At 41.6% G+C, this 18061-nt stretch overlaps 3 protein-coding genes across 5 annotated transcripts; all 3 read right to left on the reverse strand.

Annotated features, from left to right (window-relative positions):
- Positions 1-1823: 1823 nt before the first annotated feature.
- Positions 1824-5013, reverse strand: LOC309713014 (myosin regulatory light chain 2, skeletal muscle). The gene is made up of 6 exons (XM_082544329.1): positions 4883-5013; positions 4326-4424; positions 3244-3424; positions 3014-3092; positions 2880-2928; positions 1824-2794 (listed from the first exon to the last, which is right to left on the reverse strand). The coding sequence occupies exons 1-6, from the start codon at positions 4883-4885 to the stop codon at positions 2693-2695; spliced, it is 513 nt and encodes a 170-aa protein (XP_082400455.1). The 5' UTR covers positions 4886-5013; the 3' UTR covers positions 1824-2692.
- A 2255-nt stretch (positions 5014-7268) lies between these two features.
- Positions 7269-10841, reverse strand: LOC309712637 (sesquipedalian-1-like). 2 transcript variants are annotated; one of them, XM_082543596.1, is made up of 4 exons: positions 10733-10841; positions 10173-10283; positions 9602-9905; positions 7269-7845 (listed from the first exon to the last, which is right to left on the reverse strand). In XM_082543596.1, the coding sequence occupies exons 2-4, from the start codon at positions 10251-10253 to the stop codon at positions 7460-7462; spliced, it is 771 nt and encodes a 256-aa protein (XP_082399722.1). In that variant the 5' UTR covers positions 10254-10283; positions 10733-10841; the 3' UTR covers positions 7269-7459. The 2 variants fall into 2 exon arrangements, with proteins under 2 accessions (XP_082399722.1, XP_082399721.1); XM_082543595.1 differs by having other exon boundaries at positions 10641-10737.
- Positions 10842-12530: 1689 nt separating this feature from the next.
- Positions 12531-17745, reverse strand: LOC309712635 (uncharacterized protein). Of its 2 annotated transcripts, XM_082543593.1 has the most exons (4): positions 17665-17745; positions 17480-17562; positions 16648-16859; positions 12531-16568 (listed from the first exon to the last, which is right to left on the reverse strand). In XM_082543593.1, the coding sequence occupies exons 3-4, from the start codon at positions 16856-16858 to the stop codon at positions 15673-15675; spliced, it is 1107 nt and encodes a 368-aa protein (XP_082399719.1). In that variant the 5' UTR covers position 16859; positions 17480-17562; positions 17665-17745; the 3' UTR covers positions 12531-15672. The 2 variants fall into 2 exon arrangements, with proteins under 2 accessions (XP_082399719.1, XP_082399718.1); XM_082543592.1 differs by having other exon boundaries at positions 17480-17728.
- Between the last annotated feature and the right edge of the window lie 316 nt (positions 17746-18061).

Genomic DNA, 18061 nt, shown 5'->3' on the forward strand with positions numbered 1-18061 from the left:
CAGAAACTGCACCAGATTTGTCTGGGATTCATTCATGACAGGAATTCATTAATATATTTAGATTTTATTTTTTGCAAAAGTTTTTTTCCTTTCCTGGAAACGAAAATGGGAATTACATTTTTCAGTCTAAATGAGGTATTACACTGCAGGCAGGCCAGTTTAGCATCCAGACTCTTTCCCTTCAGAGGTGTGTTGTTGGAATCATTGCAGAGTGTTTTGCTGACAGTAAAAAGAAATCATCTTAATGGTTTTATATAGCTTTCCAAAACATATGTATCATTCAGCTTTAATGGTCCCTTCACAGATATATAGCTTGTCTGTTGCACGTGCACTGATCCAGATGTGCGCCAATAACAAACCAGTTTGGTGAGATCCACTTTTTCCACTTTTCACTGACTCTGTCGTAAAGAGCTCATGGCTGAGAAGATGATGCCATTTCTCAACAATGTTTAAATACTTCCATTTCTTTTTTTTCATGATTGAGTTTTATTTTGCAGTGCAGTGTCAAACTGTGCTCACTGACAGTGACAGCAGATTTTCTTTTTCACAACCGATTGCCATGGTTTTCACTAGGAAATCACGTCCGCTGCTTGCCACAGCATTTTGTTTTGTTTTTTGGTCTTATCTCCAAACATTTTGAATCTTCTGATAATATAAATAACTGTAGATGGTGTCTTCATGCATGCTCAATCAACCAGATTAGTGAATCCCAAAAGGTTGATTCTGTTCATCTGAACGTAGCGTCGTCAGTGGGAGAAACGTTTCGTAACTCATCCAAGTGACTTCTTCAGTCTCAGCTGAGACTGCAACTGACGGAAGAAGTCACTTGGATGAGTTACGAAACGTTTCTCCCACTGACGACGCTGCGTTCAGATGAACAGAATCAACCTTTTGGGAACTGTAGATAGTCTTCTTCTACCATCATTTTTCCCTTTAGGTGTCTCCATGGATCATCTGCCGCCATCTCACCCTAAAGCTAGCATCCTCTTAAGACACCCCAACCCTCTGTATGTCTTTTTATTGGAACCTTCTCAATAGATCTCCCTTTTTTCCTCCTGGCTGGCAGCGTCATATTCACTATCCTTTATCCAATATATGACACACAATATGTCTGCCTTTATTCTCTCTATCATATCAGCCAGCTCTCTCCCTTTCTCCTAATTCCTACATTTAAAGTCCCTACTCACCATCTCCACACTCCTGCCTCTCCTTCTCCCCCTGCTGCCTCCTAACACCTTCACTCTGTTGTCTTCCTTTGTCTTTGGCCATCAGTGGCTCCATTTCCACTGGCACCCCACTGGCCAACAGCACCAGAGGTGGTTGTTAATAACCTGGATCCCAACCGATCCGGCGTCTAAATCTTGTTCTTTTTGATCTGGTTGGGGGTGGGGGTTCAAAATTCCCAAATTCTTTGCAATTCTGTCTCAAGAAAAACGATTCAAAATTCTGGAACTTTCTGTATAATATTTTAAATTTAATATGTGAGTTTAAATCATTTGAAAATCTGATTTTGTCGCTATTTTATCCAACAACTTTTGGTTTTACTACTCACAGGGTGTCACATTTATTGGAATCAAGGATTGAAGTAGATTCAAAGGTAGACTACAGTTCTTCTGCTTACTATGTTGGTTTGTACCTTTACCCTGAAAGTGTGGCACCCACCCCTGATTTGGGATCATAGATTTATATTGAGAAATGGGATGATGGATAAAGTTCCCACTGATAATGCTTCACCATATGCATAATACAGTCAGTCGGTGCTCCACAGTCACCCCGCAGTCCTTTCACCCGCGCTCCCACTTAAACCAAGAGACACAGTGTGGTACGAAAGATAGTGGATTTTATTTGTACTTCTTTATTTGTTACAGTGGAGACACAGACACAGTCACAGCAGCAGGAGTGGAAACAGCAGTGAGGGTGAGGTGGGGGGAAAGAAAAATCAAAAACAAAGCTGTTTTGCTTTTGTTTAGCTTTTTTATGCCCAACCACCGTCTTTCACCATCTCTTTCTCTATTTACAAGACTTTTAAAATCGTGCTTTCCTCTTATTACTGTAACCTTTCTTTTCGTACCTGTGTTTAAAGAGTGACAAAATAAAAGAGAGGGGTAGGCAAACTATTATAGCGCAGTACTCCCACTCTTTTACTGTGCACTCCTGGCCAGTACAAACAGAAGGAGGGATCCATTAAACACTCTGTGCCCGGTTGAGACTAACAGACCGCCAGGGCCAGACTGCTCGCCTGTTTCAAGCAAGTGACTGTGCATGCACCACAGCACCCAAGAGACATTTTGACCAACCACACTGAACTGCATATGCATATATATGTAGGTATGATGCATGCACTGTTGGCCTCAACGCAGGAGGACAGAATGAGTCATGGGCGAGGAGGGGAGGGAAAAGATGGAGGAAGAAGAGGCAGGGACAGAGATAGAGAGAGCGTTTCGGTGTCACAAGATTATTTTTTATTGAAAATAATCCCATGTTCCCCTGTTGGTACTCACACACAAACACCCCCACAGCCTCCCGTCCTCTCACTGAACATCTCGATAGAGGAGACAAGTCTTTTCGTAAGAAGAAAGAGCCGACCCGGGCGCGAGTGTGTGCGAGGAGGATGAGGAGATTGGTGGAGAGGAGGAAGAATTAAGGGTCTGGACAAGTGTGGGTTTCAACAGAGGTAAGAGATGTCGAGGATTTATTCCTCCTTCTCCTCTCCGTGTGTGATGACGTAGCAGATGTTCTTGTAGTCAACGTTGCCAGCCACATCAGGGGGGAAGGCAGCCCAGAGGTTCTTCATCTGCAGATGAAGAGGAAATGAAGAAATGCGTTACAGCCTGGCAAAAAACAAGGGCCAAATCGCGCTGCAAGTCCGATGAGCTCACCTCCTCAGCGGTGAACCTGTCGCACTGGGTGGTCAAGAGCTCCTCGAGGCTGGAGAGGGAAAACGCAGGAAATTTAAGATTAAGATGAAAGATTACAGCAGGAAGAGATGGAAGATAAACGCAAATAAGCTTACAATTCCTTCTTGATGCTGCCAGTGCCCTCGGGGTCCAGGACCTTGAAAGCGCTCACGATGACGTCCTCAGGATCAGCACCTATGAAAACAAAGACATAGAAAAAAATAATAATTCAGAATTATGTTAATCACATAACATTAAGTGTTTAGATAAATAACAACCATCACCTTACAGCACCAAGTATTTCATGAACTAGAATACAAAGGACAACTGATATGTGCCAACACACCCTTCAGCTTCTCGCCGAACATTGTCAGGAACACGGTGAAGTTGATGGGGCCGCTGGCCTCCTTCACCATGGCCTCCAGCTCCTCATTCTTCACATTCAGCTGACCCATGCTGGCCAGCACGTCCCTGAGGTCGTCCTTGCTGATGATGCCATCTCTGTTCTGGTCGATGATTGTGAAAGCCTGGCACAGACCGGGAGATTAGTCAGAGATTAGATCAGAGTTCAGCCAAACTTCAGCTAAAATAACACTTAATTAAAACCAGTGAAAACTGAGATTCTCACATTTCTCACAAGTCCTTGTTATCCAGCTTGTTTTTCATGATTATTTGTGCGAGGCACTCTGCCAATGTAAATGTGTAACTGTGGAGCAGTTAGCTCCTTCTCCTTCCACATAGGAGGGCGTATCACCCAATGAAACCAAAGATGGCATTGCAAACCTTTTGGGACTTGGCAGCTGGTCAGCCACTTGTCTTTCTAAGGTGTTAAAATGGCTTGGGAATGTGAGACAAGCCCTTTGCGACATTTAAGGAGAAGGTATTGATTGCAGCTGTCATCCTTTTGCCTTGTGACTAAATCTTATGACCATGTTACCAATGTTCTCTCTGCTTCTGAGGCCTCTTAAGGTCCTGCCAAGCTACTGTTGACATTGTATTGTCTTTCATTTAGATCTGTTACTGAAGAAAACCCCTACAAATGAATCCTGATTTCTATAATCTACTGATAACGACACTATTTACCTTGTTGATCACAGTGCTAAAACCCCCCAAATTCCTTCAGTTTCAACCCTGAGCTCCCCTTCCCCTGTGCACCAGCTGTTGGGCCACATTCCAGTGGAGTCACGGAGCAAGTGTCTCCGAGGAGAATTCCTAAGCTAGCATAGAGCAGAGGTAACTGCTGTCAACAGGAGAGCTGAAATTTACTGTCCTGCCGTGCTGATGAAGGCATTTTTTGCTGTGACGAGATCTATATCTTCTGACAGCTCTCTCACGTTACATTCAAGGTCACATGATAGAGTGCTCGGTTACATCACCACCTTAGAAGGTACTGATAGAAAGCTTGAGGTGTGATGAGGAAAAGGTTACCTCCTTGTACTCCTGGATCTGGCTCTGCTCGAACATGGAGAACACGTTGGAGGATCCACCCTCACCCTGCTGCTGCCTCCTCTTGGCTTTCTTGGGTGCCTGTGATATGATGTGAGGTGTAAGAAAAGCCATACATACATGACATGAACTAAAGAAGCAGATCCTGGTTAACTCTCAAAATCATCATATGAAGAAAAATAAATCAATCAAATTTCTTCCTGATAAATTAAGCTTGGATTGGCAGTTTTGCCAGTTGAATCTATCTTTGGGGTAATGACTGAATTTTTCCCCCTCTTAAAAAAAATTATAAACTTTGAAACAATCACCCAATTTAGAATCTATGTAATGTGTTGAGGACTACAATAATAAGGAATAGGTCCTCCCGAACTTTAGCTCAAGTCAGCAGATAACACTGACACTGGCACTCCTTCAAGTTCACTTCCTGGGATGTTGGTAGTCCAGATAGCAAATATCTTAATGATACGCCCATCTCATCATTTTAATGTAGACAACATCCTAAAGACTTTTTTTAAACCCTATGAAGTGGCCACACTCACCATCTCTCAAGTTTGTGAGGTTGTTGTTGGTCAAGAAGAGAAGCCTACACCAAGCCGATGTGACTGACATGTAGGTATTGAATGCCTGGGGTCTTATATACTAGCCCATAGGGGGCTAACTTTAGCCACACCATCAGGTTTGGCAGGAAAATAGAGCTGGGGTATAGTAAGAAAAAGAGGGAGGAGCGAGGAGGTGGCTGGGGGGATCGGTTTACTGATGATCCAAAATAGGCCGCAGAAGTCTTGGAATGAGATGAATTCAATGCCAACAGTGACTTTGGTGTCATGTGCGGACTAATATGGACAGACGGGACACGGTAAAGGACAACTGAAACGTCCCCATTTTACTTACTGAGTCTTTGTCGTGGCTATTTCTGTCAACTTTATATATCTATTGTGAGACTTCAAAGCCCAGTGCGTGATGGCAAAGTGTCGCTGCTTTACTGCTTTAATACAAACACAGATGGGACAGTTACCCCGCAATCAGCACGGCCCGCTGCCTTCTATTAATTAATACTCCAGTGCTGCTCAATATCTCAGCTAACATTTCCTGAAGTCATCACCTGTCTAAATGATAGGTTTGATCTGAGGTTTGTGGCCATGGCCAGATCATTAGTGGCCATCAGGGTGTATAAACAGTTGTGAAACCTGAAAACAGTTGGCTGACGGACATTGGTCCAGGTCCAGCAATGACACACGACCACTGGGTCTCTGGAAAAAGTGACCGTGCATCAGTGAGAAATCCAAACAGTCCTTTTAATACTGCCTCAAGTAGCTGGAAATGCTCAGTGGAAAGAATAACATTGAAAGTGTGACTGGGAGCGGAACAAAATAGATCATAGAAGCCACCTTTACAGGGACTAAAGACAAAACAGGTGCTCACACCCAGGATAGTGAATCATTTTCTGTTTTACTGATTCAAGTGTAAGAAAGAAAAAAAAGAAACAGGCAAAATGATGATTGGACTAAATGACCAGCTTTACCGCCACGGGTGCACTAATTTGGGTTCCTCCTCGAGGTTCCCAGTATAGTTGCTTTAGGATAGGAGGACAGTGACCCACCCACTAAACCCCATATATGAGTATCATTGGCTGGCCATCAATCACACAACTGTACAGCTTAGGTATGTATGTATTGGTATCCCACGCTGGCGTGAAGCGATCCAGAGTCTTAGCTGGCTCGTGGACGTAGCGTTTCACGTGGCAAAATATGACCTAAATTATCTGCAATGTTTTGTAATGATGGAAAACGAAGCGCCCGATTGGCAAGGAGGAGGCAAAAAATGTGTTGTATGTGAAGCCGATAAGCAGCCAGCTCAGCTGTAGGCTCGAAGGTTGAAAAAAGAAGCGATGCAGACACAGAAGGAGAAAGACCGAGCAAAGACCACGAAGACAAGACAGCTGTACAGACTGAAATAGCCCTGCTGCCCTCCTGCCATTCTGTTTCTCAGCCATTTCGACCCCCTTCTAAAATTTAGCGGACTTCACCCTTCTTGGCCTGTGTTGCCCCCCAGCCAACTGTCAGTCCTTTTTTACCCTGTCACTGGTAAAATTGTTTAAATCTGTGAGGCAAAATGGACTCATTAGGTCATCAATAATAATAGAGCCCAAAGGGAAATGTTTCCTCGATCGGACAATTCCTGATTTAAAATGGAAATGTGGCCAACTTTCAGCTACAGATTAACTCAGGCCTTTTTAATGGCTGGCAGATTTATTTCTTATAAACACGCCAGGTATTATCAGCTCTGAAGTAATGAAGCTGTTATTAATAAGCAAATTTTATATCACCGTTTCACAGTTTCTTTCATTCTCTGTCCTCGGTGAAATTTGTTCGGGCATGTTAAGACAGACGTGTCAAACATAAGGCCTGCCAAAGACTCAAATCCAGCCCACTGGAAAGCTTTGTGCGAAGGAAAAACTCTGTTTTTACAATGTGTTCACAGTAAAAAAAAATCAACAAAAGAAATTTACATTTTCTGTGAATTAACAGAAAATTTCAGTCTAGTTTTAAGCTACCAGGATCCTTTCTGTAATTGAACACATTTATTTCTTACAGTTTAATCCCAAAGAGTCGTGCGGACACATTTCTTTCATTTGCCACAGCAGCATTTCTTTAGTAAATGTGTAGTTAAACATTAAAGGACAGAAAGAACAGTTTTACTGATCCAGCCTCCTTAAAATCAAAATGTGGTGTATGTGGCCCACAGTGTAACACAGGCTTGACATCCATGTCTTAAGAGGAAGGTTTTCACCTGAACTGGTTAGCCATAGTATGTCCAGTATAGAGACAGTAGACTAGCTGGAGCAGATGGAGGTCATATTTCAGGTGTGTGACTTTATAAAAATGCCAACTTAGGAAATAACATCATTGCAGTGACAAACAAAGGTTAATAAAACAGATGATCATAGATCATTTATTGACTAATCTATGAAAAAGTAAAAAAGAAACAGCATGTTTCTGGAAGAAAACAAATATAACTATGTCAACTATATATTACCGACACATTTCTAATCCAGTGCACGTATGCATGATAAAGCTTCTCTATAAGTTAAGGGTTAGAAACAAAGCCAACTTTTATCATTCAAAATCTATCAAGTTTTCTTCCTGAACATTCGCACCGCCGTGTCCTTTCTTTGACCACATGACAATCAGTTCCTTTACTTCCTTTCCATAATCTTCATGCAGCTGGTTAAAGTCGTACTCCCCAATCGTCTGAAATGGATCAAACATAGGCACCGCGTTGGCATTCTTCTTCGATCGCAGTTTGGGTGATTTCTTACTGGCCGTCTTGGATGAAATGGTAAGAGCTTGTAGGTTTGGACAGGAATTCGGGCTGGGTGCTGTTCCCAGCGCAGATGAGGTGCAGGTGTTTGAGGTCACAAAGACGGCAGCAGGCTGGATGGCGCTGAAATTTGGCATGACAAAAGGTTTGCTTGGTTTACTGGAGAGTGCACCAACTGCATCTGAAGAAAAAAAACAGTGAAATATAGAAATTAAGGAGCTGAATGCACATGAAGAGAAAGACAAAATCTGCTCATGCTGCATGTGTACGGCAGAGCTCCATCCACTTGCTCAATGACGCTTTAATCTAACCTTTAACTCTACAATCAGTGGGTGATCTATTCCAGCTGTGGGCTCTGGAATACTGAGAATCTCTTACTGATCACTACATGCTCAGAAAATGTACACAAATAAAGAACTGTGTCGTACATGCTAAGCAAACAGGTGCTAATCCAAGTTTTTTCTGTCAGTTTTTCTACATGATAAAAGAAATGCTGCTTTAGGCTCAAACTGTAAGAAATAAATATGTAAAATTAGCTCTGACTGTGTTGTAATTATAAAATGGAAATTTGGGGGAAATAACAGAATGTCTTTTTTTTCTTTTTACTGTGAACCTGCTGTAAAAACCATTAATGTCTATAGCATACAATAAAAAAACCAAAAAAACAACAACCAAGAAATCCATGTTGTTTCATTGTTTATCTGTTTCTTTATTGACAGTAGTGTTACAGGAATGACCATGGGGGAGGTATTTATCACTTGGAAAAGCTGTAAACTTAAAAAAAAAAAAATACAGTTAAAAGTTTAACATTTAAAGTTGTCCTTCACATTTTCCAAAGCTCTATAGTGGGCCAGGTAGGAGTCTTTGGCTGGCCGATTCTGGCCCCTGAGCCTTATGTTTGTTTAACACCCCTGAACTAAAGCTTTAGTTTTTTGTTTTTGTAAAACCTCTTTAATTGATCTTTGTGTCTAATTTTAGTTTAGTTTTTATTAGTTTCAGTTTTAGTTTTAGTCTTTTTTTGATTATAGCTGTAAGAAGGGCGCGTGTCAGAGGTGGTGGTTGACTCAAAGTGTGTCACAGAATTCTATCACACAGAAACTCTGGATATTTCCTCTATATTTTCATTTTTATTCACAAAATCATTTCAGTTACTTATACTTCTTTTCAAAAATCTAGTTTTTATTTTAGTCCTGTACCTCTCTCTCTCTCTCACACACACACACACACACACTGATAAATGTATTTTTCCCGAGGATTCTTCAGTGTACAGACTAAAGGAGCTGGAGATCGAACCATCAACCTCCCAGTTGGACACCCGCTCTAGCACCAAACATAAATCTAGTACGCTTTCTGTTTTACGAGAGCTTTATGCTCACACCTCATGGTCAGGACATCAGGTCCATAAACGGATTCAATGACTGATATTAACTTAATTACCACTTAAGTCAATTACTACTTAACAGGTGAAACTAACCGTCATTTTAGCCAGTTTTTAAGCAAAACGCCCCCAAATCTGTGAGAGCATTTCAACTTTGTTTTAATGAGACGTGTCTGTATATGACATGAGATCGATTTTGTGGTGGCTATGAGAAATTTATGACCGATCTTTAGAACAAAAGCAGAACGATCAATAACAAATATTAACAATAAAAACTTGGTTGAAATGAACTGTGCTCTCATTACTACTCTGTTAATAGATAAAACATCAGTAGTGATCATAATGATGCGACTGATGCTGCGAGATCATAATATGTGCGTGTACGTGTGTGTGCGCGCGTGCGTGCGTGCGTGTGTACAGTATGTACCACAGTGTACCAGGTGTCTGATGTAGACAGTGATGCAACGCCTCTCGCAGCTGCCCTCCAGAACAAAGGCTGCTCTCTTTAGCCCCCCCTCTCCCCAGCAAAGATAAACCCGCTCCATCTTTCTGCCCTCACCTCTGTACTTCGACTCCATGTCCACTACAAGCAGGGCCAGGTAGCTGTGGCTGGCTGACAGCAGGGCTTTGATCCAGCTCTCCTGACTGGCCTGGTTCTCCGCGGCAAACTTGTACGTCCGCAGCCCCGGCTCGCTCCACACCAGCGAGAAGGCGAAGTTCTCCTCGGACTCGCACAGCTGGACGGTGCAGCCCTCCAGAACAATCACTCCGACCAGATCCCGGTCGGTCTGCCGGTCTTTGTAGAAGAGGAGGTTCCCCTTCAGCACGAACCAGCGCTTCTGATAGGAAGTCTTGATCTCACCCTGTGTGTGTGTGTGTGACAGTTGTGTTTTACTGACTGCTGTACAAACGCCTTGTGTACTCAATTTCTTACATAACTGATTTGAGGAAACAGGCAACCCAGTGGGAGGTGAAATGTCACAGAGATTTTGAAAGCTGAACTTAAAAACAGTTTTTAAAAAATCCCCTCTGAGTTTATTTACTTTAGATAACCTCACTACCCTTTCTGTTTGTTTTTCAAAACAATACATTAATCAGGTTCCCTGTAAACCTGAGCCAGGGCGTCTTACCTTCTTGTACAGGTACCCTTCCTTATCCACAGGTGAGTTGCAAGATTCAAAATAGGTGAGGACTTTTTCATCAATCTTCATTTCAACATCTCAGTGTGCCCGGAGCAAAATCTGCCACGCACACACCACAGATCGAAAGAAAGAAAAAGAAAGACTTTATGTACTTCCTCATGTTATTGCTGTGACTATTTATAATTATGGAGAAGTTATGTTAACAATATTTTAATGACCCATTGTCGCCCAGCGGCCAAATAAGCGCCCTTTTTCCGCGTTTTAAACAAGGAAATGCATTCATATCTCGGCGTTCATACTCAACAATAAGAATGACTGCTTTCTTTTCTACAACAGAAACTTAAATACAGTCATGTTTCGCTCGTATTCAGCCGAAAACACGGCGATCGCCATGAATAAGACGAGTTTTTTTTTTAAGTAAGGCGTTTACGCGCGCCTGTAGTAACACAAACTTACTCAACACCAGTCTCCGTTGGCAATACGCCTAAAAGTTGAGAAACGGAGAGGCCGATGAGTTTCTCATATCCACATGGTTCTTGTTTACTCACCTCTGTGAAATGGGAAAATGAAGCCGTTCCTCTGTGAGCGTCTGAGTCAATCAATCGCTTCCTGGTAAGGTGAGCGCAGCTACACGTAAACACTTTAAATAAATGGGCTGGTCCCCGGGTTTTATCACTTAGGCTAGAAACCCTGTCAGTTTACCCAAATCAGTTGTAAATGTGTCATACTTGTAAAATCGGCTCCTTTGATGCAGCTAAAAGCAATTCAAATGCTGAAGTTTGGCACTGTTGTTGTGTAATTCAGCGGTTTCGTCTTGCAGAGGGGCCCTCTTACAAAACCTGCATTGCTTCACGCTGTTTTTATTTAAAAGTACTTTAAAATTTCATACGAATGAGGATCAAAAATCGACCTTCTTGATTAATGAAAATGGTCTTCTTGATTGGTGAAAACCTGATAACATAAATGCACACAATGAACGATAAACAAAATTATAGTGTTGTGCAAAAGTCTCGAGCCACCCCTGATCCACAGTCAAAGCTCTTTTGTGGATGTTGGATGTTACATTCTCTGTGAAGGTGACCCCACACTGCTCCAGTAATAATGAGGTCCAGGCTCCGGGGAGGCCAATCCACTGTGTTTTTTCCATCCAGGTGCTTCTACTGTGTTGGCAGTGTGCTTGGATCATTGTCATGCTTAAAAGTGAAGCTGTTATCAAGCTGATATTTCCCACGTGGAATTTTATGGTGGATCAAATCTGATGGTAGTTTTCTGCTTCCATAATTCCATCATATGATTGTTGGGGGTTTCTCCATATTATTGTAGGGCCTTTACCTTACATTATAATGCAGCTTGAGGTAGCTGTTGTTGTGATTTGTGGAAATGCAGCTCCAGACATGACAGAGCCGCCACCGTGTTTCAGTGACTGTAAAGACTCACTGTTGTGTCTCCCTCCTGACCTTTAGCATTTTAATTCATCACTCCATAAATCCTCTTATGTAAGGAAAGCATTTTCAGATATTGTTTATCTTCTGTGGATAGTTTTGTAAGTCTGCTACTTCCTAATTTCTCCTCCACTTGTCCAGTTTAAGGACACACTGCACACCACACTGTTATGTCAGGGTTTTGGCTAATAGCTCTTTGGGAATGAGCCGGCTGGTACAAAAATGCAATTTTATGCCTGTTAAACTTTTATCTTTGGTAATATTTTATGCCGTTAAAATATGACGTTTTTAGGCCACTAATAACTACAGACACAATTAAAAACGGATTTTTTGCTAAGTTGTCTGTTATGTGTGGTTCACCCCTTGAATTATGCACATTTTTACGCTTTATAGGTCAGTGTTAAGTGGCTTAACAAACAAAGGAAAACATTTCCTGTGAAAATGTCCAAATACAAAGACTGGACTGGAGTGAAAAAGCAGTGAATGTCCAAATAGAAACCTCCAGAAAGCCTGGAGAACTCTTACTCAAGACCATTTAAAAAATGACAAAAAGTCTGACTGCTTGGAAGCAAAACATAAAGAAACGAGAGGTGGTTCAAGACTTTTTTGCAGTACTGTTAACATAATGCATATTCTCTCGTGGCATTTGAATCTCACTTGTGCCAGCACCTGTGGTTTCTCAAACGCTTCTGAGTGAACCGCCGCTTCAGAAAACAATGTTGATGTGCAGATTGCTTTAGGTTATGTGGTCACTGTTGTTTTTAGCAGAAAAACCCTGCTGACACATGCTGTGCAAAAACTCAAGTGGGTGCAAATGTGATAATTACTTACACAATACACTTGTGGCTGCTGACCAGTCTGCTGAAGAACAGTTTGCTTAAAATGTCACTCACTGAGCCATCGGTAATGGTAATAAATTAGTTTATTGCCTTTGCTTCACAAACCAAGTTTAACTTGCAATACATATGTCCAACCATCAGAAAGCCTTTAATCAGTCTGGAAAGTCGGGTAGCTTTAATGACAATCATGCAATTCAGATTTTTAAAAGGTTTCTCTGACATTTACCGAAATGACGACACATTCTGCAGGTGACCGAAAGAGGTCAACTCGTTGAGTTAACCTCCTTTTCAAACCAACGTTTCACAGGAAACTGTTATAACGGAGTCAGACCTAGAAGACACATCAATATAGCATTTGTAATGCTGGTACCATAGGAGACAAAGAGGCTCCTGCACACCATCTAACTTGCAAGAACATATTTATTTCCTTTTTGTATAGCCAAAACTCTGTGTTTTAAACACTTTGCTGCTTCATTTCTTATTTAGATTATTTCTTACACGTTTCCATGGGTTACAGGCTGCAAAACCCTAAGATCCACTGAAGCAGTGCAGCATGAGCTAATGAATCACTTACTAATAAGTTACAAATTAATTTTCATTGTGAGTACCATTAGAGTTCCTCTCTCTTTGTGGGTACAGGCTGTCAGCTGATAGAGTAACTGTTTTTTGTGATTTTAACATGACCTATGAAGCGGTTATTTCAACACCTGGCCGGTATAAAGGCAATATGAAAGGTAGAATTTAAGCTAAACAGCATCATCAGCCTCGATCCACCTTGGTGGTTTTTAAACTTCTGAATTACATTTTTTTTTAAAAATCAAACTATGTTAAATTTCACTTAAATAAAGGTGAATTTCATCAGTGCAAAAGCATCAGCAAAGTAAATTTACCTGAGTTTTATATCATATATTTCACCTGGTTACCCATCTCCACCACTGCTTCACCTAATTTAAGTGGCCACGAATACCACAGCCTGCTCTACAGCAGCACAACACAGCACAGTACTGTACACTGGATGTAAACACTGCTAACATAGCAGTTTAGCCTGCACTGAACTGTGTAGTATTTTCATACCATTTACATAACACAAAATGATTCCAATTCAAGTTTCACAACTTGAAATAACCGTTCAGCTACAGCAAAACATCCTGCACAGATCTAGCTTCTGATAAAAAAACCAAAAACAGAACAAGAACCATTAACGTAACAATACATGTAAAACTTTACATTTCTAGCTTGTCAACTGTCGCTCTCTGAGTTTATAGCTTTTGAAAATAACCTCGTCATCCTCTTATTATTTTTCTCCATCTCTGAGTGATCTTATTACAGATTCACTTTTCTCTCTCTGAAAAATAGCAGCTGTATCTTTAGCTTGCATAGCCAAGCTGCACAGACAGTTTGTGTGTTTATTGCTGAGTTCTTTGAAATTACCTGCCACTTTAAACACAGTTACTCCATTTATGCTACAGTACTCTTCCTAAGTAAGTATCTCCATGGCATCAGCTGGAAGGACGCCAGACTGCAGCACATTCATTACTCATTAACCGAAGACGTGGGAATGAAACTTTAACCCCTGCATGTTTCCATGGCACAGAAGCACAATCACAAGCATTTCATCATCTTCTTCATAACTTCTGCAATTCTTTGTGGCATGCAGGATATCAGCTTTTGAGATCTGCATGATCAGAGCTCTCAAGCCGATCAAAGCTTTTGGGCTTCTGCTTGTCCACTCATGGACAAGTCTCAGTTGTTGTGTCCTTGGGCAAGACACTTCACCTACCGCCTACTGGTGATGGCCAGAGGGGCCGATGGTGCGATATGGCAGCCTCGCTTCTGTCAGTCTCCTCCAGGGCAGCTGTGGCTACAACTGTAGCTGCCTCCACCAGTGTGTGAATGTCAGACTGAATGAATAGAGGAACTGTAAAGCGCTTTGAGGGTCTCGAAAAGCGCTATATAAATGCAATCCATTATCATTATTATTATTATTTCTTTGACTATCCTACAAATGTCCTCCAAGCCCAACTTCTTCCTGTGATCCAAGAGCAATCTGGTGGCAATTTTCCAGCATGATGGAGCAAAGTCCATCAATAACAATCCCCTATGAGCAAGCACTTGGTGAGAGGAAAGACTTCCTTTTAGCAGGAAGAAACCGCCGGCAGAACCAGGTTCAGGGAGGGGTCATCTATTTGAATCTTATAAAATGCTTATTATTGTTCTTCATAATATCATAGAAACATGTAAAAAAATGCAAATAATCGAATTTTTTCAAATGAAGCAGCAGTGTTTATGAAACATTTGGGCACAACCCAACTTTTAGAAGTCACATTCCCTCGGAGCTTCACAAGACATACATATAAACACATTTTTAGCATACATAAGTTCGATTAGATTTCACAGGCCATACAAATGTATCGCTGAAGATTTACAGACTCTAGTTTCTTTACAAGCTGTTTCAAATGTAGCTCCAATAAAATCTTAACATCTCTCGATCTAAATGAAAAGCTCACATTTATATATAAACCTGCATGCTTTTGTGCCTTTCTTTTTACATTTCTAGCTTTATTCATTACACAGGGTGTATCAAAAGGAATAATCTGTTGTCAAAGTGCTTTAACTGTTCAGTCGTTCACCTGTAATGACTGAAACACTGTTTCTTTAAAAATACAGCCTTTCCAAATTGGATGACTCTTTTGATACACCCTGTGTAAACCACACTGATGCCCGGTGTTTATTTATATGTCCTGTGTAGCACCTTGAGAATGTAATTAGCTGAAAGGTGACAGAAGCTTCCTGTTTAAGATCCTTCTCTTGAGCACTGACATATATATTCTTGCAAGTTACAACAATGCATGGAAGCCCATCTGCTGCCGTCTGTTATTACAATTTCAACACTCGGTTGAGTTGTGTCACCAAAGTAACACTGCACGGATATGATATACCAGATATATCAGATATAGAGAGTATGCATTTTTTTAAGACTTCCCCTATTTGGTTAAGAGGGTAAAAAACAGACGCCTGGCTTCTCCATGCTTAGCGTGACAAACAAAGGAGCCTTCCAACAGCTCCAGTTAGCAACAATTTAAATACACTGCAACTGTTTCTAAAACTAGGATCACAGGTCAAAAATCAACCTTTAAAAATCTCTAAAAAAGAAACAAAAAACTCTGCTGATTTTATTGATGTGCACTCGACTCAGTGCTGTAATCACTACCGCTGCTCCTGACACGCTTGCTGCAACTGCAGCGTCTCTCCGATGTGGATCCTCTGGTGTCTTTTGAGGTTCTCCCCTCGACTGAAGCTCTTTCCACACTGGCTGCAGTAGTACGGCTTCTCACCCGTGTGGACCCTTTTGTGTTTTTTCAGGTCTCCCGCCTGACTGAAGCGCCTTCCACACTGGACGCAGCCGTACGGCTTCTCTCCTGTGTGGCAGCGCTGGTGGATTCTCAGGTTCCCCACCCTGCTGAACGTCTTTCCACAGACCACGCACAAGTGGAAGCCGTCTCTCCTGAGGTGCTCCATCCTGATCTGTCTGCCGTCCAAACCGGCCCTGGTGTTCTTTGCTAATCCATGTCTCCTGTGTGCCATGTGATTTGAACGAACAAAAACGAGTCCATAAGGCTCGGCGCTAGCTTGCGGCCTGAGGGTCTCGGTAGAGGTGTGACGAGAGGAGTTGCAGCTTAAATCCATGCAGCCGGTGTACTGAGATTGAAGACATGGTTGTTGTGATGACATGCAGTCTGTGGGCTCTGATTCACTTTTGATAGCAGCCATGTTTAACCCGAACAGTGCGCTGGAGTAAGGGTCTGCGCCGGCGTCCCTGGTTTCAGACGGCATACGCTGCCCCTCTAAGTTGTGCGTTGCATCTGCCAGCTGTACTTTGTGGTGGTCTGTGGACATTTGCGCCAACTTGGACTCAGCTTGTGTCTGAATACCGCTGTGGCTCTCTTTTTCTTTAGTCTCCTGCTTCAAGACATAGTTGAGCTGGTTGCTGTTTTGCTCTGCGAGAGCAATAACATCCGAGTCATGCTTCTGAATGATGCGCCGATCCTGCTTTGCTGTTGTGTCGCACTCCTCTGCTGATGGCCCACTTGTAGTCAGGACAGCTGTGAAATTTGCAATCATGAATAAGAGACCTTAAGCAGAACAAAAATGTTACATTATCTGTAATAATAAATTCCTCACAAAAATTATATGTGTTCTCATGGGTGCTTTCTTTTGGTATCTTGTCCTGGAGCTCCTGCAGTCTCCTCTTCAGACTCTCGTTCTCTCTCTGTGTCCTGGCTGTTTTCTCCTGGTACTCTGACACCGTCTCCTTCACCACCTCCAGAACCTCCTGCACGGCTTCGGTCAGGAGTCTGGCCACCCGGGCGTTCAAACGCTCAAGTTTAGACATCCTGAAATGAAACACCACTTATGAGAACACATCTGTTTTTATATATTCATTAAGGAGAAATGTATGATAAGCAATACCGTTGATGCTACCGCTAGGTGATTACACTCATCAACCACCTAGTTAGGTACACCTGCTTAACTGCTCATTGTGGGGAATATTTTTTTGACCTCCTTAATACCAACCAAGCATAATTTAAACACCACAGCCTACCCGGTAATAAAATCTATGCTATGAAGAATTAAGGCAGTTTTGAAGGCAAAAGGGGGTCCAACCCGGTGCAAACAAGGTGTACCTAATAAAGTGTCCAGTGATTGTATATGACAGCACTGATGGGTGCAGTTACCTGTTACTTCAAACAACGAATTAGAGCCACCTGTTCTTTCAGAAACCAGTGATTACCTGTCCTGTTATTAAACCGTCATGCAACGCAATCAAATGATTTCCTACTACACTTCCATTCAGCTACATTCACCTTATTTTGGTCCGAGATTTAAAACATTGTAAACAGGTAAAATGATGGTTACTCATCTTCTAGAACCTGAAATACGTGGCAGTGTTATCTTGTAACTGTTACTAATATCAGTTTTAGATACGAGAATATTTTTAAATCTCCAGGAGTACCTGTAAGCTAGTCCCGAAGTTAGCTTCGTATGTCAATGTTTTCCGTTTAAACATCCCAGAGGTCCAAACACTTGGTCATAAGGCTATCGTGTTAGCAAAAATATACATAAATAAATCAATTTTAATGACAAGTAATTTATCCTATCAAACTTGTAAAGATAATTTATTAAAAAAAAAAAACTGACAACATGTAACAAAGCAGATCCACGAACAGCAAAAACAATCTTTAACATCCGGAAGCAGAACTCTGATCACGTGTGCAGAGGGGTTGTTTTCAAAATAAAAGTCCGAGTGAAACGCTTCTGTCTTCTTCTTATCATACAATAAATTGTGATATTGTGAATTATTTTGTTATATTAGGCCATCCTGAACCCTTAATTGTTTTGTGACATGACAGAGCCAATAAATAAAATATCACATATCTATATCTGAAGTCACAACAAAAGCATGAATACTGTCTCTGCACCTCAAGAATTATTACAAGAAGCCAAAATTAGGACCCTAATTGTAATCTACTCCTAACAGTGGCACATTATAAAGAGATCAAATTATTTTTTGAAGAGAACTGAGTTCATCCTATTG

This window comes from Aulonocara stuartgranti (genome assembly GCF_965226115.1).
Source record: "Aulonocara stuartgranti genome assembly, chromosome: 8".
In the NCBI taxonomy this organism is placed as follows: Eukaryota; Metazoa; Chordata; class Actinopteri; order Cichliformes; family Cichlidae; genus Aulonocara; species Aulonocara stuartgranti.